General features: G+C 51.3%; 10 protein-coding genes across 10 annotated transcripts; 5 read left to right on the top strand and 5 right to left on the bottom strand.

The window, feature by feature from the left end:
- Window positions 1-22: 22 nt before the first annotated feature.
- Window positions 23-2,612, bottom strand: JCM6883_001481 (uncharacterized protein; the record flags this gene model as incomplete). The annotated part of the gene is made up of 6 exons (XM_076629075.1): window positions 23-1,690; window positions 1,755-1,865; window positions 1,928-2,017; window positions 2,078-2,159; window positions 2,217-2,299; window positions 2,364-2,612. 6 exons carry the CDS (start codon window positions 2,610-2,612, stop codon window positions 23-25), a joined length of 2,283 nt encoding a protein of 760 aa, XP_076490722.1.
- Window positions 2,613-3,050: 438 nt separating this feature from the next.
- On the top strand, window positions 3,051-5,086 carry PNS1 (Pns1p; the record flags this gene model as incomplete). The annotated part of the gene is made up of 7 exons (XM_076629074.1): window positions 3,051-3,343; window positions 3,409-3,708; window positions 3,777-3,987; window positions 4,050-4,223; window positions 4,292-4,539; window positions 4,605-4,708; window positions 4,770-5,086. The coding sequence occupies 7 exons, from the start codon at window positions 3,051-3,053 to the stop codon at window positions 5,084-5,086; spliced, it is 1,647 nt and encodes a 548-aa protein (XP_076490721.1).
- A 418-nt stretch (window positions 5,087-5,504) lies between these two features.
- Window positions 5,505-6,298, bottom strand: JCM6883_001479 (uncharacterized protein; the record flags this gene model as incomplete). Its single annotated transcript, XM_076629073.1, has 2 exons — window positions 5,505-5,708; window positions 5,771-6,298. 2 exons carry the CDS (start codon window positions 6,296-6,298, stop codon window positions 5,505-5,507), a joined length of 732 nt encoding a protein of 243 aa, XP_076490720.1.
- Window positions 6,299-6,991: 693 nt separating this feature from the next.
- Window positions 6,992-9,217, top strand: JCM6883_001478 (uncharacterized protein; the record flags this gene model as incomplete). Its single annotated transcript, XM_076629072.1, has 9 exons — window positions 6,992-7,401; window positions 7,494-7,579; window positions 7,645-7,823; window positions 7,889-8,066; window positions 8,135-8,383; window positions 8,453-8,538; window positions 8,643-8,801; window positions 8,865-8,961; window positions 9,126-9,217. 9 exons carry the CDS (start codon window positions 6,992-6,994, stop codon window positions 9,215-9,217), a joined length of 1,536 nt encoding a protein of 511 aa, XP_076490719.1.
- An 896-nt stretch (window positions 9,218-10,113) lies between these two features.
- Window positions 10,114-11,548, top strand: JCM6883_001477 (uncharacterized protein; the record flags this gene model as incomplete). Its single annotated transcript, XM_076629071.1, has 2 exons — window positions 10,114-10,128; window positions 10,199-11,548. 2 exons carry the CDS (start codon window positions 10,114-10,116, stop codon window positions 11,546-11,548), a joined length of 1,365 nt encoding a protein of 454 aa, XP_076490718.1.
- Window positions 11,549-12,693: 1,145 nt separating this feature from the next.
- Window positions 12,694-18,108, bottom strand: POL1 (DNA-directed DNA polymerase alpha catalytic subunit POL1; the record flags this gene model as incomplete). Its single annotated transcript, XM_076629070.1, has 18 exons — window positions 12,694-12,827; window positions 12,898-12,994; window positions 13,058-13,291; window positions 13,357-13,526; window positions 13,596-13,694; window positions 13,773-13,992; window positions 14,064-14,199; window positions 14,272-14,561; window positions 14,630-14,797; window positions 14,859-15,011; window positions 15,070-15,415; window positions 15,487-15,731; window positions 15,795-16,018; window positions 16,080-16,250; window positions 16,328-16,514; window positions 16,580-16,752; window positions 16,836-17,063; window positions 17,127-18,108. The coding sequence occupies 18 exons, from the start codon at window positions 18,106-18,108 to the stop codon at window positions 12,694-12,696; spliced, it is 4,257 nt and encodes a 1,418-aa protein (XP_076490717.1).
- A 239-nt stretch (window positions 18,109-18,347) lies between these two features.
- On the bottom strand, window positions 18,348-18,794 carry JCM6883_001475 (uncharacterized protein; the record flags this gene model as incomplete). Its single annotated transcript, XM_076629069.1, has 2 exons — window positions 18,348-18,623; window positions 18,708-18,794. The coding sequence occupies 2 exons, from the start codon at window positions 18,792-18,794 to the stop codon at window positions 18,348-18,350; spliced, it is 363 nt and encodes a 120-aa protein (XP_076490716.1).
- Window positions 18,795-19,055: 261 nt separating this feature from the next.
- Window positions 19,056-20,315, bottom strand: YPT35 (Ypt35p; the record flags this gene model as incomplete). The annotated part of the gene is made up of 6 exons (XM_076629068.1): window positions 19,056-19,177; window positions 19,248-19,368; window positions 19,429-19,527; window positions 19,595-19,654; window positions 19,731-19,793; window positions 19,863-20,315. The coding sequence occupies 6 exons, from the start codon at window positions 20,313-20,315 to the stop codon at window positions 19,056-19,058; spliced, it is 918 nt and encodes a 305-aa protein (XP_076490715.1).
- Window positions 20,316-20,701: 386 nt separating this feature from the next.
- Window positions 20,702-21,808, top strand: JCM6883_001473 (uncharacterized protein; the record flags this gene model as incomplete). The annotated part of the gene is made up of 5 exons (XM_076629067.1): window positions 20,702-20,822; window positions 20,894-21,042; window positions 21,133-21,215; window positions 21,281-21,356; window positions 21,428-21,808. The coding sequence occupies 5 exons, from the start codon at window positions 20,702-20,704 to the stop codon at window positions 21,806-21,808; spliced, it is 810 nt and encodes a 269-aa protein (XP_076490714.1).
- A 375-nt stretch (window positions 21,809-22,183) lies between these two features.
- Window positions 22,184-22,903, top strand: JCM6883_001472 (uncharacterized protein; the record flags this gene model as incomplete). The annotated part of the gene is made up of 1 exon (XM_076629066.1): window positions 22,184-22,903. One exon carries the CDS (start codon window positions 22,184-22,186, stop codon window positions 22,901-22,903), a length of 720 nt encoding a protein of 239 aa, XP_076490713.1.
- Window positions 22,904-23,298: the final 395 nt, after the last annotated feature.

Raw genomic sequence — 23,298 nt, 5'->3', positions numbered from 1 at the left:
AAGCGCTAAACGCTCTGACTTTTCAAGTTACTTTTCTACCGAACCCAAGAACTCTCGCGAATCTACCTCCTCCAGCACCCGCCTTACTATCCTTACTAACCTCACTCGCGCTCCTCTCCCTCATCTTACTCTGCGCGCTACTTTTCCTCAATTTCGCAACTTCATGGTTCCCGGCGCCAGCAGCTGCTCCCGACGAAAGAGGTCTTCCCAACGAGATTGAGTTCCTCGAAGACGTTTGTGACGAACGATTGACCGTTTCCGATGCAGAACCAGTGAAGGTTGGGTGAGAAGGAGGATTTGGGGAATTTTTGGTTGAGGAACCGCTGACGACTAAGAAGGAGGGCTCGTGACTTCTTGTGGTGAGAGCTGCGACGGAATCGACGGGTGGAATCGTAGGTTGTGTTGGAGAGAGGTATGGAACGGGGGGAGGAGAGGGAGGGTGATCGAGTTTGATAGGAGGAGGATGAGAATGAGATTCAGGAGATGGCGGGGAAAGGATGGGTCGCCCGAGTTGAGGAGAAGCTGGAAGCATGTCGACGGATTGATCATCGCCTGCCAACGCCGTCGTTACTGGTCGTTCTTGTAGAGTCGGTATTGGAGCGGAAAGCATCTCGTGGCCTGAACTCGACGATAGGCTCCCCATTGATTGGTTCGTCGTTGAACGGCTCCTCGTCCCGCCTCCTCCTCCTCCGTTGAGACCTGCTCGTATCGCCGGGATATCACCAGTACTCGTCATAGCAGTTCCGAAACTCATACTCCTCTCCGACCTCAGTTTCTTTCCTCCCGGTCCTCCTCCCAGAACTGTCGAGCCGACAGGTACCCCTCCGACACTCAGAGGTCTCGTTTGCTGCTGTTGTTGTTCTTGCGCTACCGAGTCCCGACGTCCACCTTTCTTTCGGAGCTTCTTCGGTCCGTTCGAGGTTGTAGGGATGAGTTCAGAGCTGCTGGAATGCGAGCGAGGGAGGTTGAGCGGAACCGGAGGGGGCCTCGAGCTTGATGGTGAGCCGGAAGGACTGGGATTGATAATCGAGGTGTCATTCGAACCAGCGGGAGGGAAGTAGGAAGAAGTTTTCGAGGTTCTCGAGTTCTCTCGACTCCGACTTGGAAGGGAAAGAGGAGAGTGCTGTTGGGGGCGGGTAGTGATGGCGTCTGTGTTGCGACCGGGAGAAGAAGAAGAGGCGGGGTTTTGGACTGGAGAACGAGCAGGGGAAGTCGTGTTGTATTGTGAATAGCTTGGAGATCCGGGAGTGTTCGGTGTTGTAGGAGTCGCAGGTTGGAGTGAGATGATAGAGGGAGAAGTCGGAGCGGGTCGAACTGCGATTGGCGCGGGCAAGGGAGAATCTCGTCCTCCTCCTCCATCGCTCGAATTTCGTCGCAGACTCCCGCTGAGTCGTACACCGAGACCGTATCGAGCAGGAAAAGGGGCAGCGGTTTCAGAAAGAGCAGGTGAAGCGGCCGGTTGCGAGTAAGAAGGAGAAGCGATTGGCTGAAGAGGAGGCGAAGTAAGATCGTCAGGCGGAGGGGAAACTGGAGGAATTGTAGTAGAAAGATCTGAAGAGGACCCTGTACGCGAAGGCTTGTGGCCACCGCGGGAAGATGAGGAAGCTCCGGAGTCTATTCGAGCGTTGCGAGGTCTCCTCGATTTCGAGGCTCGAGCGGATTTGAGGGCGTCTTGATGCAGCCGGATGTACTATAGGACGAGGTGTAGGTTGAGGGGAAACTCGCTCAAGTAGATAATCGAGAAAAGGACTGACGACTTTGAGAGCATCGGCACAAGAGAAAGAGTAGGCATAATCTGATGCCGAGAAGCCTTGGTTGTTCTTGAGATCTGTTTCGCAGTCGAGCTCGACCAGCAGTTTCACCACCTAGAAGATATCGAGTCAGTACGACGAAGGTATGAACTCGTACAGGGTAGAAAAGCACGCACTGAAAGCTTCCCGTAACTGAGAGCATAGTGAAGCGGAGCATTCCCATGTAGATCGGGTGCGTTGATATCGGCTCCATTGTCGATCAAGATCTGTCGAGAAACTGAATTAGCTACTCGATTTCAGATACGGGGAAAGGAATCGAAACGAACCTGAGCTGCTTCGAGTTCTCCTTTCATCGCAGCTGCGTGCAATGCTGTAGCTCCCCTCGAGTTGACCCAGTCGACGACAAATCTAGACGTAAAGAGCGTCAGCGGACGGCGGCCGCTCAGAGGACATGAAGAGACTCACTGAAACCGTTCGAGGTAGATTATGAGAATTTCGACAAAGCCCTTCGCGGCAGCAATATGAAGAACCGTCTCACCCGCTGCGTCCTACAATCAGACAACTTCTTAGTCAGTCCGACGTCGCTTCCTAAGCGTGTACGCTTATGCTTACTCTGCTAATCTCCTTTTCGACTCCCTGATCGAGCAACCACTCGACAACGTCTACCCTTCCGGCGTTCGCAGCTATATGCAAGCTCGTCTGTCTCGTCGATGGATCCGTGTTCCTCAATGAGTCTAGCGGGTCTGCGTGCGGTTGAGTTGCGTGAACCTTGTCGAAGAGTCTTTCGAGGAGAGAAATGCTCGATTTCGGCGATGCGAGGGCCGCCCTGAACTTTTGAGCTGGTGTAGTCGGGAAACTCATCTGTGAGTCCTAGTCTAAGGTTGCTGCATCAGTCGTGACGATGATCTTCTTCTCCTTCCTTCCTTCCGACGGGCGCAGGGAGAGATTGAAGAGGGTACTCGTTCTTCGCCGTCTTGAGTTCTCTGTGTCGTGCCGCTGTAGACTGATCGTTGTAGGGTGAAGAGAAGAATACGTTGATGTCAGAGCCCCTGAACGAATTCCTCAAGTTTGTTTGGCGCGAGTTCCCTTCTCTTCTCTCCATCCTTACGCTTGGCTCTTCTTGTCCCTACTGCGACTTGGCACGTCTAGAACTCGCAGTGAGTCCGCTCAAGGTCTTCCATCCACGCGCTTCTCCGCTACGATCGCTGATCTCGCTTTCATCTGAATTCATCGAACTAGCGCGACCAGCCTCATCTCACTCTCGATTCGACGCACCCTTTGGTGCATAACGAATAGACGATGTCGAATCCTTACCCTCCACCGAATTCGTATCAGCCGAATGGCTACTACGCTCAAGATCCCATGCCTCAACAACAAATGAACTACGCTCAACCTCCGCCTCAGCAGTACCAACAGCAGTATCAAGGGAACGGGAATGGTTACGGGAACGGTTACAATACTGGAGGTTACGATCAGCAACAGATGTATCAGAACCAGCAACAAGTCGCGGCGGGAATGGGCAAGAATGAACAACAAGCTTACCAGCCTCAACCTGCGGGAATGCAAGGGAAATTCGAGGATGTCAAGCCCAAGTGAGTCGCAAGCTCTGCCTGCGCCGCCCCAATACGACTCTGACGCGACGCGAATTCTCTGACAGGTGGAACGATCTTATTTTCGCTTTACTTTTCCTCGCACAGCTAGGAGCGTTCATCGCGATCGCTGTCATCTCGCTTCGAGCTCTACCAGCGTCAGAAGGTACTGGAGGACTCGGAAACCCTGGAGGATCGGCAGTCACCCTCAACTCGTCCGTCGCTTGGCTCTTGTCGATTATCTGCGGAGCCGCTCTCGTCTTCTCCATCATCTTACTCGTCATCGTCCGATTATTCACGAAAGTCATCCTCGAAATCACACTCCTGCTCAGCGTCGTGCTCAGTGTCGCATACGCAGTGTATCTCTGGTAAGAACAGGATCTCTCCCTTTCATTTCGCTGACGGGAATACTCACTCGCCCGCTTACTGTCTGCAGGGTAGAGAAATACTGGTCGGGAGCGATCATCTTCACCATCTTCGCCGTCTTCTCGATCATCGCTTACCCGGGAATGCGTCGACGAATTCCGCTCAGTAAACAACTTCTTCTCTTCGTTCTCAAGATCGCCAAGCACAACAAGAGTGTCTACGTGATCGCCCTTGCCGGAACAATTCTTCAAACGATGTACGCCGTCTTCTGGAGTATCAGTGTAAGCCGTTTCGCGATTTTTTCCGAGCTATTTTGAGCTGATCGCGGTTAAATTGCGAACAGGTTGTCGGTATCTACCAGAAATGGTCCCCGAACGCGAGCGGTTCTGGTACGAGTGGAGGAAACGCAAGTTCCGGAGCGCTCATCGGAATCATGGTCTTCGCCGTCTTCAACTTTTACTACACGTCTCAATTCATCATCAACTTGTTCCTCACTGTCGAAGCCGGTATCTTCGGAGTAAGTCATTGCAATCTTCGTCTGTCATTGCCTTGTTGCCAATCGCTAATCCGCTCTCTCGCTCGCAGACTTACTACTACTCGGGACCCGGCGCAACGAAAGTGGCTTTCGGCGCTTTCAAACGTGCTTCGACCTACTCGTTCGGATCTATCGCTTTCGGTTCCCTCATCGTCGCGATCCTCGACGTCCTCCGCGCATTCTTCCAGATCCTTCGCAGTTACGAAAACTCGGAAGGAAACATGATCGGCGCTGCGATCGCTTGCGTCGCCCAATGCTGTATCGGCTGTATTGCCAGTCTCGTCGAATACTTCAACCGGTGAGCCATCTTTCACTTTTTCCCCTCACGAGACTCGAACTGACTGTCTGTTCGCTTCTATACAGATATGCATACATTCAAATTGCATTATTCGGGAAGTCGTACATCAAGGCTGCGAAGGATACCTGGAACTTGTTCAAAGATCGAGGAATTACGGCTCTCATCAATGGTAAGTCCCAGATCTTTAGCGGGTTTCTTCGATTTTAAGCTGAATCTTCCGCTTTTCGTAGACTGCCTTGTCAACAACATCTGGACGTTCGGATCCTACGCCGTTGGAGCTCTATGCTCGGCGTTCGCCTTCATCTACCTCAAAGTTCTCGACCCTTCGTTCATCGAACAAAACTCGAGCTTGAAGGCGGTCGTCATGGGCTACGCGTTCTTGACTGGATTCACGATCTGTCACACGCTAGGTTACGGTGCCCTTTCCTCGGGAGTCTCGACGGTTTTCGTCTGTCTCGCAGAAAACCCGGAGATTCTCGCTGAACGAGATCCCGCACTCTTCGGGTTGATCCAACAAGCTTATCCTCAAGTTGTCACCTCTGTCTAATCTACTCCAGCTCTTATATACATATAGATCTACGTGACTCTCTACATCTTTACGCTTAATCCGATACCTCACCTCGTAATTTCATCTCCTCGGTTCACTCATCAACTCCGCAGTCACGTATCGTCCGACACGATCGAAGCAGTCGCGGAGCTCTCGGGTAACGGTACCGCTCGCTGCGATCTCTCGACTCAGAACAAAGAGGAGAAAGGAAGACAGGGCAGTTTTTGATTCGTCCAGCGAGAGAGGGCAGTTGGGAATAAATACGAGTAGACAGAGAGAGGGGTATATGGTACGGAAGAACAACGTAAAGGTACGGATAAAGCCCAGCTTGTAAGAACGGAATAAAACCACTGAATGAGCACAAAAGGGAAACAGAATAAGTGGATAGATAGGGAGACATTGGAGAAGGTGGAGATCATCATCGACGAGCGGTGGGTTCAACCTCTTCTTCTTCAGCTTTCTTGGGCTTCTTCGGGTTCTTAGGAGCAGGTTTCGCGGTTTTCACTTTCGCTCCTTCGGTTGAGGCGATTCCATCGTCGACAAATTGGGCGTCGAAGCCGGCGCAGAAGAGTGAAGGACCGTCTACCGTTTGAGTGAGGTTGAAGGTGAGGTAGTCGAAGGGCTGTTAAGAGGGAAAAGGTGAGCTTGAAGCTTTGCGTGAGGAAGAGAGTCGGGGAGACTTACAGAAAGAAGCGTCTCAAACTCGTAAGTGTACTTTGACAACGTGCCAGCTTGTACTGGGCAATCGGTGTAGGCGCAGCCGGAGAAGGTTTGTCCCGAGTAAGCGTAAGATTGCGAAGGATCCGTGCTGTCGTCTCGTGCCGTGAGTCCTGATCTAGGCTCTTCGGCGGGTAGGTAGGAGGTGTAGGAGATCTCGATCGTGTAGTTTTGACCGTGGTGGAAGTGACAGGGTTCGGAAGGGGATGATCGAGAGCAAGGAGTGACTTCGACGCTGTGGACGATTCCGGCTGGGGGGGCTCCTCCTTTCGGTACAGGACAGGAATCGAACTCGACTTGTGATGAAGACTTGATCAGGGGTTTGATCGAGGTCGAGCTAGAGTTGAAGGTAGAAAGAGGAGGATGTTGAGGCATCGCAGCCGCCGTGTTGGCGAGGACTCTGAAGACCGAGCCGGACCCTGAAGGAACGGGTGTTGGTAGGGCCGAGACAGAAGCCGAAGAGAGGATCGAGAGGAGGAGGGTTGCGAAGATCATGATCGAGAGTAAAGTCGTTCAAGAAGTTGAGGAGTTTCGCAAGGCTCGAAGAGATGGGTAGAGAGGGGAAGAGAGAGTAGAGCTGTCATGTTGACTTCGTCTTTATCCTAGTCGTACTGCGAGATGGCTCGAAACTTTGAGTGCAAGGTAGACCAGAGGAGGTTCGACTTCTTTGCGACGAGGAGGCGAAAGTCGGTTCAGAAGCGAATTTCTTCTCCGCCATTTTCCCTCTTTCTTCCTCACAGTCTGATACCTCGATACGCGAGGCGAGGTGACCTTGCTCCCTAAGACCATTTCGCAAGAGGAGAGGGAGAGACGGCTTTGAGCTTGCGAAATCCTCGGAGTGCGTTCCTATATTTTCCCTGTAAGTTCCCGTCTCACCTCTGCAGATTGCTCGTCTGTACTATACTACTATGTACGAGCACGAGTGCACAAACAGTGAACGTCAGTGAGCACGAAAGGGGCGTATTTTTAGATCACGATTCATTTCAAAGATCAATCGAATTGCTCACTCGCGACTTGAAAATCCACTCGATCAACTTTCGTCACTGTTCACAGACGAGAGCATTTATCGACAGCACACACCTGTACGACACGCCGACAGATAGATCAAACCCAGGCAGCCCCTGCAACGCTCAGAAGTGAAACGAATAAACACCGCGAATTCAACCGTTTGACGCTAACCAAACTACGATGAACGGAGGAAGATCAGCATCACCAGACAACATGACGGCGGTAGAGACATCAGACACGAGTGGATCGGGACCTACTGTCGAGGAGAAGAGGAAGGAAAGTAAAGTCGTTTCACTGATCGCCGACAACCCTCAGGACGCTCAAGAAGGAGGAGATGCGTTTCCACCTCAGGCTCGCAGGAGATCGAAGCAGGGAACGAGGGATACTCAGAGATCGGAGAACCCTTCACTAGCTCGCAGAGTAACGGACCTTTTCCACTCTGAACGGCCTGTCAAGCACGAACCGACTTGGAGAGCCTCAGGGTTCGCAATTGTCAAAGCTAGTTGGCTAAACATTCTCCTAGTTTTCATTCCTATCGGATGGGCATGCAACTATGCGCACCTCAACGACACGATCGTCTTCATTTTCAAGTGAGTTTCTCCCTTTCTCCTTGCCTCGCGTTCTTTCCCTCGTCGTTTCACCTTTCAAGAGTCGCTAATCCGTCTCACGTTTTCACCAATAGCTTCCTTGCAATCATCCCTCTCGCGAAGCTTCTTGGATTCGGAACTGAGGAGATCGCACTTCGAGTCGGTCAAGCTTTGGGAGGATGTGAGTTTCGTTTCAATCTATCTGTCTTCGGCAAAAAGCTGATGACGATACGCTTGGTGCCGCAGTGCTCAACGCTACTCTCGGAAACGCCGTGGAACTCATCGTCGCGATTATCGCTCTCGTCAAATGCGAAATTCAAGTCGTTCAATCTTCTTTGCTGGGTTCAATCCTCTCGAACTTGCTACTCGTCTTGGGCATGGTCTTCTTCGTTGGGGGCATCAAATACTCTGAGCAGGGGTTCAAGGTCAGACCATTTCACTGGTCTCTACCTTTCGATGAAAAGCTCACCTTTTCTTGTCGATTTTTCAGGACACGGCAGCCCAAATGAACAGCTCTCTGCTCGTCATGGCGGTCTTCGCCATACTCCTGCCAGCCGGATTCAACGCTGCCTTCCAGAACAATCTCGATTCAGCTGAGGAGCAACAGAGAATTCTAAAAATGTCTCGTGGAACAGCCGTCATTCTCCTTATCGTTTATGTCGGATATCGTAAGCTCAGTCGCGCAAAGCATCCTCATATCCTCACAAAACTAATATTCCTTCGCCACACTATTCAGTCATCTTTCAACTTTTCACGCATCAACACCTCTTCGCCGAGGGCCATACGACGGAGATCGACGCAGATATCATAGATGGTCGTCAGATCTGGCGTGGTCATCGCGCTTTCCGACAAGCGCCGAGTGTTCGACGACCCCGAGTAGTAGAGGAAGCAGTCGAAGAAGAGGAGGAGGAGGAGGAAGAACTCCCTCAGCTCAACATCTGGTCTGCTCTTATCCTCTTGATCGTCGTGACGGTCTTGGTTGCCTGTCAGTTTCCCCCATCTGTTCCCTTTTTGTCGATCCCTCGCTGACTCTCGTTCCCCTTCCCTTCACTAGTCACCGCTGAGTTCCTCGTAAGTTCGATCAATGGGCTCACTGATGCACATCCAGAGGTATCGACGGAGTGGGTCGCTCTGATTCTCGTGAGTTTCTCTTTGTTCCTGCGAATCTCCACTCGATCCCCCCTTTTCTCTTCGCATGGTTATTTGGCTTGTCGCACTGAATGACTGACTCTTCGACGCCTTAGCTTCCTATCGTCGGTAACGCGGCGGAGCACGTTACTGCCGTCTCAGTTTCTGTCCACGACAAAATCGATCTTTCCATGGGAGTCGCTGTCGGATCCTCAATTCAAATCGCTCTCTTCGTTATTCCTCTCCTCGTCGTGCTGGGCTGGATCATGGACAAGGTAAGTAAACCATCTTGATCGACCGAGTCTGGCCCGAACTCACAATTTTCATTCTCGATTCAGCCTCTTTCTTTGCTTTTCGATCCCTTTGAGTCGATCATCTTGTTCCTCTCAGTGCTCATGGCAAACTATACGATGCAAGATGGAAGGTCCAACTGGCGTAAGTTTCCCTCGTTCTCAAGTCTTCGCGCTTCTTTCGACAATTTCGCTGACTTCTCTTTCTCGTTGTTTCTGTTCGCTCTTCCTCGTCTGTTTACCGTTCTCTCTTCCTTGTCTGCTTGCTGTTCTCTCTTCCTCGTCTACTTACCGTTCACGCCACGCCAGTGGAAGGATTTTTATTGATGATGGTGTACGTAATCATCGCTGTCTCGATTTGGTTCTACCCGAGCGAAGGGTCCACCGCTTTTACCTGCTAGTCGCCTTACCTTAGTCGTCTGAACCTCTTCTCCCCTCGATTTCTTGCGTCTTTTGTACCACTTTCTCGGCGCTTCGACCTTCTTGCCGTAGGACTAATCACTTCATCGAGCTTATACACGCATCTTTCACTCTGTCATTACTACATGTTACATATCTCGGATGATATCTCGCATGGCAGTAGAAAGAAGGGTGACCGAGCACAGAGAAAGACGTCTCGTCTGTCCGAGTTTCACCGTTCACGAGACTCGTTGCGATTCCTGACGCACTTTGATATCTCTGAGTATCGAAAGCGACTGAGCTTGTGCATTACTGTGGGACCTGATTGCGGCAAATAGGAGGGGCTTCGCGATTTGGTAAAATAGTTTCGAGACGAGGCAGAGGGAGCAGAGTGTCAACTGTCGGGATTCGTACGTTTGCCAACAGTGATATCGAGATGTAGAATTGAACTCGATGATGAGTCGAATGAGCTCAAGCGGAAGTTTGGAGAGAGAGGGAACGAGGTGGAAGCGGGAGAGCGAGAAGGAGGAGCAGCGGAACTCGGAGGGAGAGACACAATCATCCGATACGATTTGGAGTGCATGGATTCGAGTCTTTTTAGCACACTGGAGCTTCAGTCAGCCTCTACAAGCTCGAGAGGGCCGAACGAGGAGAGTTCCGAGATGAGAAAAGTGGGAGAAGAAGAGATCGGTGCTAGAACTCACTTTGATGAGCGGAGGCGCGCCGAGTAGACTCTATAGATACTTTATCGAGCTCCTGGGATAGGCTAACGTTGGTCGAGTGAGGGGTAGGGGAGCGAGAGTCGCCTCGCTTCTCTTTCCCTCTTTCTCTTCACTTTGAACTCAACAAACATCTCCGAATCAACAAGGGACCAGGCTGAACTACGATTAGGACGGTTATGAGTACTGTCGAGGTAAGTCTCCCACTTCCGAACAAGCTCAAGTCGTTCCTCCTCACACTTTCTCGTTCGTCTCCCTCTCTAGAACATCGATCACCTCTCTCAATTACCTCCCGAGCTCCTCGAGGACATCTTCGACCGCGTACAACACTCGAATACACCCCTGGTGGATCCTCTATCTCGATCGCTCTTCCCATTTCAACAAAAACCTCTTTTCGAATCTCTTTACGTTCGCTCGTACGAAGACCTCGAAACCTTCTGTGACTACGTCAAGAATCGACCTCAACTTGCGGCGTACACGAGGGAATTCGGCGTTAGTATCGTACCGCACGGAAGGAGCCGAGAGTTGGATCGTGAAATCGAGGATCCTCAATCGCCTTCGAACGAACGTGTCAAGGAACTATTCAAGACCCTCGTACAAATCACAGACATGGCCATCGCCGGAACGGATCGAATCGCTCGTCTCGTCCTGGAGTCCGACGTTGTGGCCACTTCCTTCCCGAACCTCGGAACCCTTCACCTCTCTTCGGCCTTCAATTCCCTCCGTGATCCGTTCCATCCCGACTTGTACAAATGTTTACAACGCTACAACGAGCTCGACACCTTCCGCCTAAGTGTACTTCGTACTTGTACGAGTATTCACCCCATCTCCGACTCGAAAGAGCAAGTTCAACCTCTCCTCCCCTTCCTTACCAAAATCAACGAAGTCACCCTAGTTGGTCCTCTCAGCGCTTCCCCGACGTCGGTCAAAGCCCTCATTGGCGCCTTTGCACAGCTTCACGCTGTTTCTCTTTACGATAGTGCGGCAACTGAGTCCCTTCTCTACGACTTCCTCGATCATCTCTGCGATCCGGCAATCCTTCTACACCTGGAGCTCGAGCGCCGAGCGGTATACGGCCCTCCTCCTCAAGGGAACATGTTCGACAGGGTCAGGAGGATGCCCCAACTTGAAGGGTTGATTCTCGGAGGGTCCGTCTCGAGTCTCTCTACCTCGTTCTATTCCTCCCTCCGCTCCATTCCCAATCTCCGACGCCTCACCTTCCTCGAAAAGACCGATGTCTCGCTCGAAAAACTCCGGCAACTCATCTATGGTCCCGAAAAGCACGAATTACTGAGAACGGTCACCCTGGATAACGTCGCGGGCAAAATCGGAACTCGGATATGTGATCAAGGAGCGTGCTGGGACGACGTAGGCGAAAGGTGGCTGCCGTGGTCCGACTGGATCTTGCCCGAATGGTCGGAGGATTTCGACGTGGATGACTTGGAGGTGTTTCACCTTGTGGCGCTCATGGGGGGCGTTACGGTTAAAGGCACGGCAATTGGAGCGATGCGTGTTACGACAGAATGGGACAGGGAAATGGAAGAGGCGCAGACCTACGGTGACGACTTGAGTTCGGAATCTTGGGAAGACGAGGAGGAGTACGAAAGTGAGTAGAGGTGGGATTGTGCGAGTCTGCAGGGTAACCTCAGCTGATGCCGATACTGTAATTGTGCAAGACTTCTTGCGCGCTACATCGAGATCGAGAGCGATTCTTATCAACTTCTGCTCTAATGGCTAACTTGCGCACTAACAATACCTACCAACTCAAGCTATCACGCGTGTGCTCCGTCTTTTAACGTAATCGGACTCGATCGGCTAAGGAAGCGCAGCGACTCTGTACAGAAAGAGGATAGGAGTCTGAGAAAGACTCACCGTGAACTGAGAATGCTGTGTTGTGCTGCGGTGCTTGCTAAGCCTGAGTACGCCTCCGGTCTTTAGCAATCTCTCATTTCGTTATCCAACGGCTTGAGCGTTAAAAGAGTGCAAATTGGCGGAGAGAATACACTCTCTCGAAAGCTCAACTCTCCTCAGAGCTCTTTGAGACTTGAATGTTCCCTTGAGGATTTCCTAAGACACCCAGCATGCAGAATTTCGACGCTCAGCAGTCCCTCCATGCTATTGACTCCTGAGCTCTTCTGCTGATCTTCGACGACAACTTGCCAAGACGCAAATTAAACGAGAGAGCTAGATAATTGAGCTCGTGTCAAGCGCTATCAAGGTAGCCTCAAACCCGCGTCTGTCTCTTCGACACTTTGTATTCGAACAACTGTAGCTTGTCACACCTTGACGAGGCAAACGACACAGAAAGAGCAGGTTTCGAGAGGACTTCGAGATGTGGTTTTCTGCTCGGCGTTTGTATTTGCAAATGTTAAAGTGGGACCCACTTCAAGCAACAAAGCCCGGTTAGCTCAGTCGGCAGAGCACCAGACTCTTAATCTGGTGGTCGTGGGTTCGAGCCCCACATTGGGCGAGTTCATCTTTTGCATCTCGTAACAACCATCGCGAAAGCGATTCACTTTTTGCTTGCTACGCTCGAGGATCAGTCAAGGTCTCTCGTCGCGCTTAGAGCTTAGAAGCTGTACGTGTCACGACTGATACATTCCAAGCGGTCGCGATGTCAGTCGAGCCGAGAAAGCATCAGAAGAATAGCTGCGTTGCTGAGTTACATGTTGACGACAAAACAGAAAATAAAGAAACGAAACCCCTATTCTACAGCTAAGACCCAATATATAAGAAGAGATCAACTCGGGAGACACCCCCTAAAACTTCATGAACGAGAAAAGCGATTCCATCGAAACCCAGCGACGACCGTTTTTCTCCAGATGTTTCGTGACGACCTTACGAAGCTGATCGAGAGCAATTCTGTTCGCGTCAACACGAGCTTCGAATTCAGCTGAAATGAGCAGGCAAGGGGATCAGCACGCTGTTCAGGGTACTTCGCAGAAAAGTGCAGAGAAACTCACGTTGATCGGCTCCTCCCGCAATTTTAGCTCGGGCCTTCTCGACGTCGAACAGCATATCGAAGTAGAGTAGCTGATCGTAAAGCTTCGAATCGGAATACTGATGAGACGGAACAATTTGAGTTAGCGCCGAAAAGGATTCGAACTCAACGTGGAAACGTACCTCGAAATGCATCGCTCCTCGACACTGCGGCATGAGACACCGTTTTCCGTAGACCGACATCATCCTCGTACGATTTCCACACGTTGATTCGTCGCAGACGAGCCAAGCTTCGTAGAACTTGCTGATGAACGAACGAATTTGAAGATCGAGTTGAATGGCGACAGACGGAATCGCCAGAGGTTGCTGACATTCGATGCTGCCGCAGAACATGCCGACCGTATTGAGGACTCCAGCCTGAGCACGAAGAGGGAAGTCAGCCTCAGAACAGCGAAGGAATATCCTGTCTCGAAAACACGTACAAGTTTGTCGTTTGGAGGTGCAAATGCAGTCATACTACCGCACGAGCGACATCTCACAGTGAAAGGAACGGCGTCGGCGAATCGTTGAGCGTCCGAGATCTGCGACTGAAGAGTCTTGAATTCTCGCTCGGGAGCATCGATCGAAGTCTTGTAGTTTGATGCGTCGAGACCTGCGATTGAGCATGAGAGTCAGCACGAAGATCGTCGACGTACGGCAGACAAGGAAACGAGGGTCGTACCTAGACATTCTGCGAGACGAGCTTTCTCGGTACCTTCGATATGCTCACAGAGACGCTCAATCGGAGGCAGAACTTGTGTCGATACGTAGACTTCGAAATCTGGCGAGACGAAAGATCGAGAAAGGTGAGTTGTCTGGCTCTTACTGGAAAACAGATTGCGGGAGAGTCTGTGCTTACCAACTTTTAGGGTCGATCCAGCTCGACGAACGTCGTCGGGATGATGAGCGTTCGCAGCTTGAGCGCTCTTCGTCCTCTCGCCGTTCGCAGGAACACAGAAGATGTAGGGAATGACATCTCCCGCTTTCGCCGATTGACCTTTTGCCTTCATCTTCATTGCGACTTGAACGTGAGGAAGACTCTTCGAATCCGGGTAATCTTCTGGGTTCTTTCCGAGACGCTGTAGATGTCGAGAGCAGAGAGCGTCAGCTCAGAGAGAGAGGGTTCGGAGACAGCGAGTTGAGCGCGAACCTTGAAGATGATAAATTCGTCGAGAGGCATCTTCCCAGCTCGGATCCCCTCTCCGAGATCTGTCAGATAGTCGTGAATCTGCTCGATGACATACTCGGTAGCTTCATCGCTCTCGAGGAGGTAATCGAGCACTTTCCTGCAGCAAGCGAGCGAAGAAAGGGTGAATCAGCGACACCGAGGCGAGAGCTAGCTCATCGATTCGACTTACTTTGAAGCGTTCTTGGAGAGTTGAGAATACTCTCGACGTTTCATGTCGAGACCTTTGATTTCGGTCGAAGCTGGACCAGGTCCTCCCTTCCCGTCATCGTCGACCTTGCGAGCTGCGTACTTCTTTTTGTTGAGAAGGAGCATGCGAGAGAAGACGGCGTCCGTGTCGATTTCGAGCTTCTTGTACTTTTCGTTGATGAGCTTCTTGAATTCGTTTCCAATCTTCAGCGCTTCTTCGTACTTGTCTTGATTCGTGTTGATCATGACCGAATCGGTATCTCCGTAGATGACCTATTTGGTGGATAGCGGCCGTCAGCTATTCCATTGACTATGAAGAATCGGAAAACAGGAGCACTTACGTTAAGCGACATGCTCTCGGCATCAGCTTTTGTTCGAGTGAGAATTTCTCGACCTTTGAACGTCGTGAGAGCAGCGAGAGGTCGAGCGTAGAAACGGGATCCTTCGAATCCGAGACAACCGTACATTGAGTTGGCCGTGAGTTTGAGAGCTTTTTGGGTAATGTCGTACTGTGCGCGAGGCGTGGATGAGCGACCTTTACTTCGGACGAGATAGCTCAAGATGACTCACCTGCATAAGTTTCGCCGCGGTCGCCTTCTTGTCCTTCATCAAACCTTTCACGATCTTTCGTCGAGCGACGAGCGAAGCAATAAGCTGAGGAAGGACTCCTTGAGGTTCTCCTTCGCAAGGTCCACGTTCCGGCATCTTCTCGAGATCTTCAGCCTGTACGAGATAGCGAAGATCAGACGAGAACGACGAAAGTGAGGAAGAGACGACTCACGTCGTCGGCCGTCCAGTCGATTGTCGAGAAATCGATATCGAATTCTTGAATGATCGAAGGGTACAGCGAGTTGTAGTCCATAACGAGAATGTATCGATCCCAAAGACCTCGTTCAGGTTCAAAGACGAGACCTCCTTTGAATTTCTCCTTTTTCACTTCGACTTTGGGTTCAGCTTCGCCGTTCTCCGCCAACGCTTTCGATTTCTTCTGTTTGTCCGCTTTTTTGATCTGTTCCTTCTTCTCCCATGAGGCGATCTTGTCGGGAACGATGATACCAGTCTCGTTGAATCGATGCAGCAGAATGAACTCGTTGCGTTCAGCTCGGTTTCCGGCGAGAGTTTTGTTCCTACCAACAACAACGAACGTCAGTCTCTAGATGAACAACATCAAACATGCAGGGACCAGGGCTCGACTGACCAAGAGTTACCAGCGAGATTCGTAAGTTGACGAGTGAGAGGAAGCGCTTGGACCTTGCAAGCGATCGCCATCTGGAAGTAACAATCGACTTCGCAGAGTTTGACGAAATGAGTGAGAGCTTTCGCGGTCGAATGAACGTTGTCGAAGAATTTCGCGGTATCTTCAGGATCGATATCTTCTCGAGCGATGTCGAGATGAGTCGAACACATTTCGGTGAGAGACCACGTCGTCGAATCGATGAGAGACTATCGTTTCGGGCATGTCAGTGCAAGCAGTTCGAGAGAGTGAGGGAGAGGGGAAGAACGAACCTTTGAACCGTCGCTCGAGAGATCCAAGTTGAGACGACCAGTCAAGAAAGCGGTGTTTCGACCAGCACGAAGCATAGGCCACTTGTCGCCAGGAACACGCAATCGTCCAATCTGAGACCAGTTATCGATCTTGAGATCTCGAAGTCGAGTGAGGAAAACGTCGAGGTCGAGTTGCGAGAAATCGTGTCCGACGATCACGTCCGGATCGTTCGTACCGATGTAGCCTGGACCTCAGAGGATCAGTATCATGATTAGATACAGTGAGAGAGCGGGACAAAGACTCACGAAGAAGTTGGTTGAGGAGTGGTCGTTCGTCTTTGAAAATCGAGATCGAGTTCTTCGTTGCTTCACGAGCTGTTCGATCGAAATCCTTTGGGAAGTCGGTGAAGAGGTTGCGGATAAAGATCTGAGACGAGGAACCTTGTTTCTCGATAGGTGTAGGATCATCGATATCGACTGCAAACGTAAGAGGTGAGTCAGATTCACGAATTCTGGGGACGGAAGACTTCGTAATGAAGGCGACGGCGACTCACTGTTGTGCCAAACTCGACCAGCTGCGCAAACGATTTCTCGTTTGTTCTCCTTGAGGTGAACGACCGTGCGAGTACTCAAACTGAGAACGGTTAAACGAGGGATGTCTTTCGGAGCCGCAGCGTCGCTCGAGGCGAAAGGAGAAACGTTGAGGTAATCGGCTTCGACTTCGAGTTTCGTCCAAGAGATCTGAAGGAGGAAGTGAGAGATGTCAGTGATGAGGAGAATGCGAGGTTCAATGGGAGAAAACTAACGGCTTCGCCCTTGTTGATCTTCGGAGCGGTGACGTTGAGCCAGCAGGGTCCCATGATCTTGCGATCGACGACGAGTCGCTCGAAAGGGGTCGCCGTAGTACCGAAGACGCGCGAGTAGAGATTTCCCGAAGCATCAACGGGAATATCTTGTTTTGCTGCTTTTCCTCGAGTAGCTAACAACAACGAACACGAACAGTATCAGTGAGTCTGTAATGAGCGAAATTTGCCAGCCAGATCGAAAGGAATTTGAACGCACTAGGGAAATTTGACGAAACTTCGAGCCAATTCGTTTCCTTCCTCGGAATACCTTTGATACCGAAGACGTAGCGTCTCTTGACGTACTCCTTCGCCGGGACTAATCCATCAGCACCAGCCTTCTTAGCGTCATCGCAGAAATCTTCTCCAACTTCTTCCGCGGGGAATTCCTCATCCTCGTCGTCACTGTTGTTTCCTGCATCGCTCCCATCGGCTTCTCCAGCATAGTCTACGAGATGGCAAGAGTGAGATCAGTAGAGTACCTCAAGGATAAAGATCGACTGGAACTTACACTCTGCTTGGGTTTTCGGTAAAACGTAAAGTTTCCTTTTGATCCCCTTGACAGTCAAGACAGCGCTCACATACTTCGGTACGACCTTCTCCCCATCCGAAAACACCTTGACCGTCTCTCCTTTCGCTCGGACTTTCCCGATCAGTCGAACGGTTCCAGGTTGCGAAGCGGGTTCGTCGTAATCGAACCACCAGAATTGAAGAGATCCATCGGGTTCGAGCGCGTTCGTGACGGTCGCTAGAGCTTTACTCGCGTTCTTTCCGACGACCGTTTGATGTTGAGAGTTGAAATCGGCTTGTTCGTCGATATTGAGTTCGAGGTCGTTCGAGGAGGAAGAAGAGGCGATAGGGGCGAGACTGGCCAAGTTTGAAGTAGCGGTTCTCCAATCGAGTCCTTTCGGTTTCGGTTTCGTATCGAACGAGGTCGAGGGAGCAGGAGGAGGAATGATTTGATCGACGGGTTCAGGTTTCGGAAGTTTCGGTTTCGCAGAAGAAGCGTTGACGAGTTCTCGACGTGCACCAGTTCCTTTCGGTTTCGCGGTTGGAGCTGAAGGTTTCACGAACAGGTCGTCTTCGTCTTCTTCGTCGTTCTGGTCGTCCATCTTGACGTCTTCGCTGTCTCGATTCGAATTTACGAGCGGTTTGACCTCTTCGAACGAAATGTCCTTCATTCGACCTCGGTTCTCGTCGATCGCCGAATCGAACCTCGCCTTCTTCGTTCCATTCTCGTATCCATCACTCGAAGGCGCCAATCCGAAAGCTGGATCCGAAAGAGGATCCGATGCGACGTCGGAAGAAGAAGCGAACGCGTTTGTCGAAGAGCGGAAAGTAGCGTCGGCGGAGGGTTCTTCAGCTTTACGTTTGTAACCAGAGAGGGTCGTCTTCGAGATCCGAGTCGGGGCGGCTCGAGGTCGAGGAGTTTCAGTCTTCTTTCCGTTTCCGACTGAAGCTTGTCCATCCAAATCTCCCAACAAACTCGACATGAAATCGTCTTCTTGTTCTGTACAGTCGAGGCGCTTCGTCAGTAAGTGCGAGTGAGCTGCTGAACGAGAATTAGCTGTACCTGGGAGAGGTAAACCAGTTTTCTTATTCGGATTCAAATACGGGTTCGCTCCCTCTGCGATCTGTGGTAGTTTCGCCTTCCTCTTCGCCGTGGCCGCGTTCAGTTTCTTCCTCTGTTCCTCCTTCTTCGCTTTCCGTTCTTTCCGTTTGGCATCTAATCTCAAAACACGCGAGCGCGAACTCGAACGAAATCAGTTTTCTTCTCATTGCTTGCTTCGTAAAGCGGGAGGGAGAAGGGGGCCTCACCATTCTCGTCATCGTCATCATCCTCACTCTGCGATCGTTCCTCTCGATCCCAATCGTCCATCCCGTTATCCGCATACCCACTAACTCCCTGATCCTCTTCAATGAATTCATCCTCTGCCAACCTCCCTCGAACAACCGAACGATACACGTCTTCGTCTACTTCATCATAGACATCTTCTTGTTGTTTCACCTATTCGTGACCGCGAGAGTGAGGTGTGAGTAAGATGAGAGACGCGTTTGGAGAGAGGGAGAAGGGAGAGAGGCAGGGACGGACCTCGTAGTTTCGTTTACCGGATAATCGAGCAGCTTTGAGCGCTTCTTGTGCTGCTCGACGTTTCTCCTTGTCGGATCGGGATGACATTCGGGTTCGAGAGAGAGAAGTAAGTAGGTGTTCGCGAGTATTGAACGAGTTCCCTTTTGGATGTTTTGCGCCGCTCGTACGTTCTGTTGTAGGCACTACGAGAGCTCCTGTGTCGTGTAGGGTGCGAAAGCAAGTGAGCGAGAAGGAAAGTCGCGTTTCACATTCACGCGTCTCGAAGCTCTCTCGCAATTTCAGAGATAGAAACTTCCGAATTTTGTATGACAACAACAGCTTTTATCCAATGAACGACAGACAGGAACCTTACTCCAACACCCAACCTCTCGCGATCGAACTTCCCCCGAAAACGGGATGTAACAAAACATTCGTTAACCAAAATGCGAGATTCTGTCTTCTCTTATCGAGGAACGAGGTTCTGTACTTCGCTGCGATTCGTGCGATCGTTAGCACGTCGAACTGTATTGTGGCGACGAAGAAACGATGAGGGAGACTCACCGAGAGATGATTTTGGGGGGAGTCTAGGAATCGCTCGTCGTAGTCGAGGGAATTCGTTGATGAGATCGGCTCGTAGTCGCACGAATGCAGAGTAGCGTTTATGAGCACGTATTAGAGTACCCTGTCTCACGATCACGAGAGTTAACTCAGGTAGACTAGTGCGAAGAGGGGGGAGATTTACCGAGGAGGAAGTCGCGGTTGGAAGAGTTTGGATCTCGATATCGTAGACGACGAATCCGCTCCCTTCTGATCCGACGGCGTGATAGGTCGGGATTGTGAGCTGTCGCACTCAACCGCGGATCCGAGTCAATCACTGATTTGGAGGGTGCTCAGAAAGAAACCCGCACCTGTTTGACGAAAACTTTTGAATCTCGACTCGAAGAGTCTTCTATCCGTATACCGACCCTCTGTAGATCTCATACACAATATGAAGGCGTCAGTCGAACCCGGAACGACAGACCTCGCTGTGAGTCGTGAGCTTACGGAAGAACGTTGTGAAGTTGTTGTCGAAGTGATTGACGGCGGACGAAACCGAAAAGGTTCTTCCTGCACGACGAATACACTAGTATCAGTGACCACCTCTCAAAGTGTAGAACGGGTGCGACAGAGACTTGCCTCGCTCGAGAAGCCAGGATCACTATCCTCTGAATCGTCGTCCAAACCCGAAACGATCGAAAGTAAATCCGTACTATTCGCTCTCCTTATGCCCGCATGTCTCCCATATCCCCCTGTCGATTCTGTCGTCCCGCGCTGTGGAGTACCCTGGTTGTTCGAACTTGATTCGATGCTCAATCGAGGTTCAGCTGCAGGCGGTAAACGAATCTCCTCATTACTCCTCCTCCTCCTCAATTGATCCCCATTCCCCAACGTTGGCGCTCTCTTCCTCCTCGTCGGTGTAGTCTCTGCAAATGATGTCGGATCAAGAGTTGCAACAGGTGGGGATTCTGAGTTTGGAGTTGAGCCGAGGGAGAGGTGGAACAGGGAGGATGAAGTCGCGTCGTCTACGTCGGCTTGTACGGTTTCAGTATAGGATCGTAAAGGTGGTGGAGGGCGCGAGGGAACGCTCATGTGAATGGAGGCAGGTCGAGAGATGAGAGGTTTGTTTTTCGACTCTTGATCACCACCTTATTACCTCTCGAGACGCCGTTGCTTGGTTCGATGATCAAGCTGGACTGTCTGCCGTATGGCTGACGGAACTACGAAGCTCAGGGTCACCTCAGGACGCTCACACCTCGTTTCATCATTCACTCTCGCTTCCTCCTCTCCCTCTCGACGCCTCGACACTCCAGGCAAATCGATCTTGCTCAGGGTCACCAGGCGAGTTTGTTGGAGGCTGATGGTAGTAGAACCGGAGAAACCGCGGACTCAAAAGAACCCTGCTTTGCTGCTGCTCGTTCCTCCTTCTTCCCATTCTTGGCTGGCTCTGCTCTCCTCCTACCTCCTTCCCATCCTCAATGGAAACGCTCTCAACCCGCGCTCAACGACTGACGACACAAACCTCAACGAAGCGATTACTCTCGCTCTGTTCTCTCCTCGGACTCGTTTCCCTCATCGGGGTTTGCGTCTCGATCCTACGTTCGTACCCCCCCCCCCCTCTCTCTGTTGTGCCAGACAGTTCGCTGATATTGAGGGAGAGGTGCGAACAGCTTGGAATGTCCTCTTGACGCAGGGAGAATGGGTCGCGTTCAGTTTAATCGCGGTGACGAGTTTTTGTTGGTTGGGTGCGGTCGCTGCTGTGGGAGGACTCGAGATGAGTATGGAGAAGACGGTCAAGAGGGTCGTTTGGATGTTAACTGTGAGTTACCTTAACCTCCTCCCTCGATTCGAGGACGAGGTGTCGTTTTCGGTTTGCTTACTCACGAGGGGTTTTCGTGATGGATGGCAGGTGACTATGCTCGCTCAATTGGGACTCGGGGCCTTTCTCGAGTACAAGCTCGTGACGCTGAAGTCACAGCAGCTCGAGTACTGGTGAGTCACGAAGCAGGATCAGTCGCTCGAACTGTGACTGACTGTCTCTTCTCCGTAACTTGCAGTTTATCCCTCAATGCAACCTACACCTCCGAGTTCTGTGAGCAAAGATTCAAGTCAATACTAATCGCCTTTCCGATCGTAAGTCTCGCTATCATCCTCCTAACTTATCAGAGTTCCCAACTAACTAACTCTCTTGGTTGGTTCATCAGGTCGTTTCCCTCCTCCTCCTCTTCTCCCTCCCCCTCCTCTATCTCCTCTTCCGTCAATCCCCCCTCCTCTCCTCCTCATCCTCCTCGCATCTCTACTCGAACCTCGCAAACCCCTCAATGAATGATCTACCAGCGAACTGGCACGTCCCTCCTAGGACTCTTGCGCCCGATTCGAGCGCTTCCGATAACGATGACTACTCCGATGATGACGATAAGAGCGGAAGAAGGAGAGCGAAAAATGAGAGAGGGATTGATGATGGGACGAGGGAATCATGGTTTGAGATGGGGAAGAGAGAGAGAGGTGGCGCGGCGGAGACTCATGGGAAGAGGTGGGGTGAGGTCAAGAGAGAGAGGCAGAGGAAAGGGAAAGGGAGAGCGTAAGGAGGGCTGACGGACTCTATAGCGCGGAGGGGGAAAACCACGGGGAGCTCAGTCAAGAGCGAGATATAGAAGGGGAGGATTAATTATTGGTTCATACTAGCTGTCGTGGGATCAAAGGAAGGTATGGAGATGATATGAGGCACGAGTAGTAGGAAGGAACGGCTTCGAGTGGGTGTGGAAAGCAAAACTAAGTTGACTTTCGCAATAGTGACAGCATTTTGCCGTCGTATTTCCTCTGGGCAGTCTCGGGCTGCTTTACTGCTTCCGGCTCTTTAGCACTACCGCTCAAGCGACAACGCAACCCTTGCGACGTAGATCACTCGAGTTGATCTGATCGTGTCTGCGAAGAATGTCACTCTTTCTCTTCTCCTCCATATGCCTCGACCCCGTATCCTCTTACGGCCCTGGCCTCAACTCCGGTCCTACTCGACCAGCCGCACTCCCGACCCCTCCCTACTGCAACGAGAGCTCTTCCGTCGAGTTGCTCAACCCGTCGCCGTTCTCACCGCTCATATTCCTTCTCCCTCCTCTTCCCCTGACGCCAGTCCAACATTCTCGACCCCATCCGACTCGCGACGGCCTCACAATCACGGAGCGACCCTTTCCTCCTTGACTTCAATCTCGATTTCTCCTCCGCTCGTTTCCTTCTCCCTCCGCCTCCCATCCCGACTAGCAACCTACTTATCCAACTTTACGTCCTCTCGAGATCCTTCATTTCGAGTCTACCTCCTCTCCCCTGAACAAGAAGATCTCGCCCGGTTATTCGCTCGTCAATCACCTCTACCGGCTCCCGCAGTTCCTTCAGCTGAGACGAATTGGACCGTCGAGCCAACGTTCGATGAGACGGTATTTAGGAAACTCGTGAGAGACGAGGTGGGTTTATTAGGGTCTTTGGATTGTACGATTCTGGAAAAGGTTAATTTATGGGAACTTGACCGTCAGGACGAGGAGAAGGGGGAGACGCATGAGGGGAAGGGGACTTCGAAGAGTCAGTTATTCATTGCGCGAGTGGAGAAAGTTAGATTGGGGGAGAAGGCAAAGGGAAAAGGATCGCTGGTTTGGATTGAACAGAAATACCGAGCGGTGGAACCGTGATGACCTCGAAGAGGGCCGCTGAAATGGTCTGTGCGCCTGAGAAGGTTAGTCTCGAGCTCGCAACGCTCGAAAAGAATAGAAGGAACACACGAACGGAGGTTATAGAAAGATTCTGGAGTTTTCGCAATTTGAAGTAAGTCCTCCCTAAGCTCTTTCAACCTTCTTGGGTGGTGTTTGCTGACTGATTAGGTCGAACTGTACAGTGTTGTATTCGCTATCGCACTATGCAAATGATTCGAAGTCGTTATTATCGCACATTTTCGTCGTTTTCGCACGGAAGCCTTTCGAGTCAAGTCGAGCGCTCTTCTGTCATCGCACGGCGACATTCCCGCTGATTGCAGCTGGAGCGCCAGCCGGAACCAAAGAGAAGTGACTATTCCGGGTTAACGCTCCTG

The sequence above is a fragment of the Sporobolomyces salmoneus genome, assembly GCF_050403485.1.
Source record: "Sporobolomyces salmoneus JCM6883 DNA, S_salmoneus_JCM6883_v1_ctg4, whole genome shotgun sequence".
NCBI classification, from domain to species: Eukaryota; Fungi; Basidiomycota; class Microbotryomycetes; order Sporidiobolales; family Sporidiobolaceae; genus Sporobolomyces; species Sporobolomyces salmoneus.
This window is presented reverse-complemented; position numbering and strand designations above follow the sequence as displayed.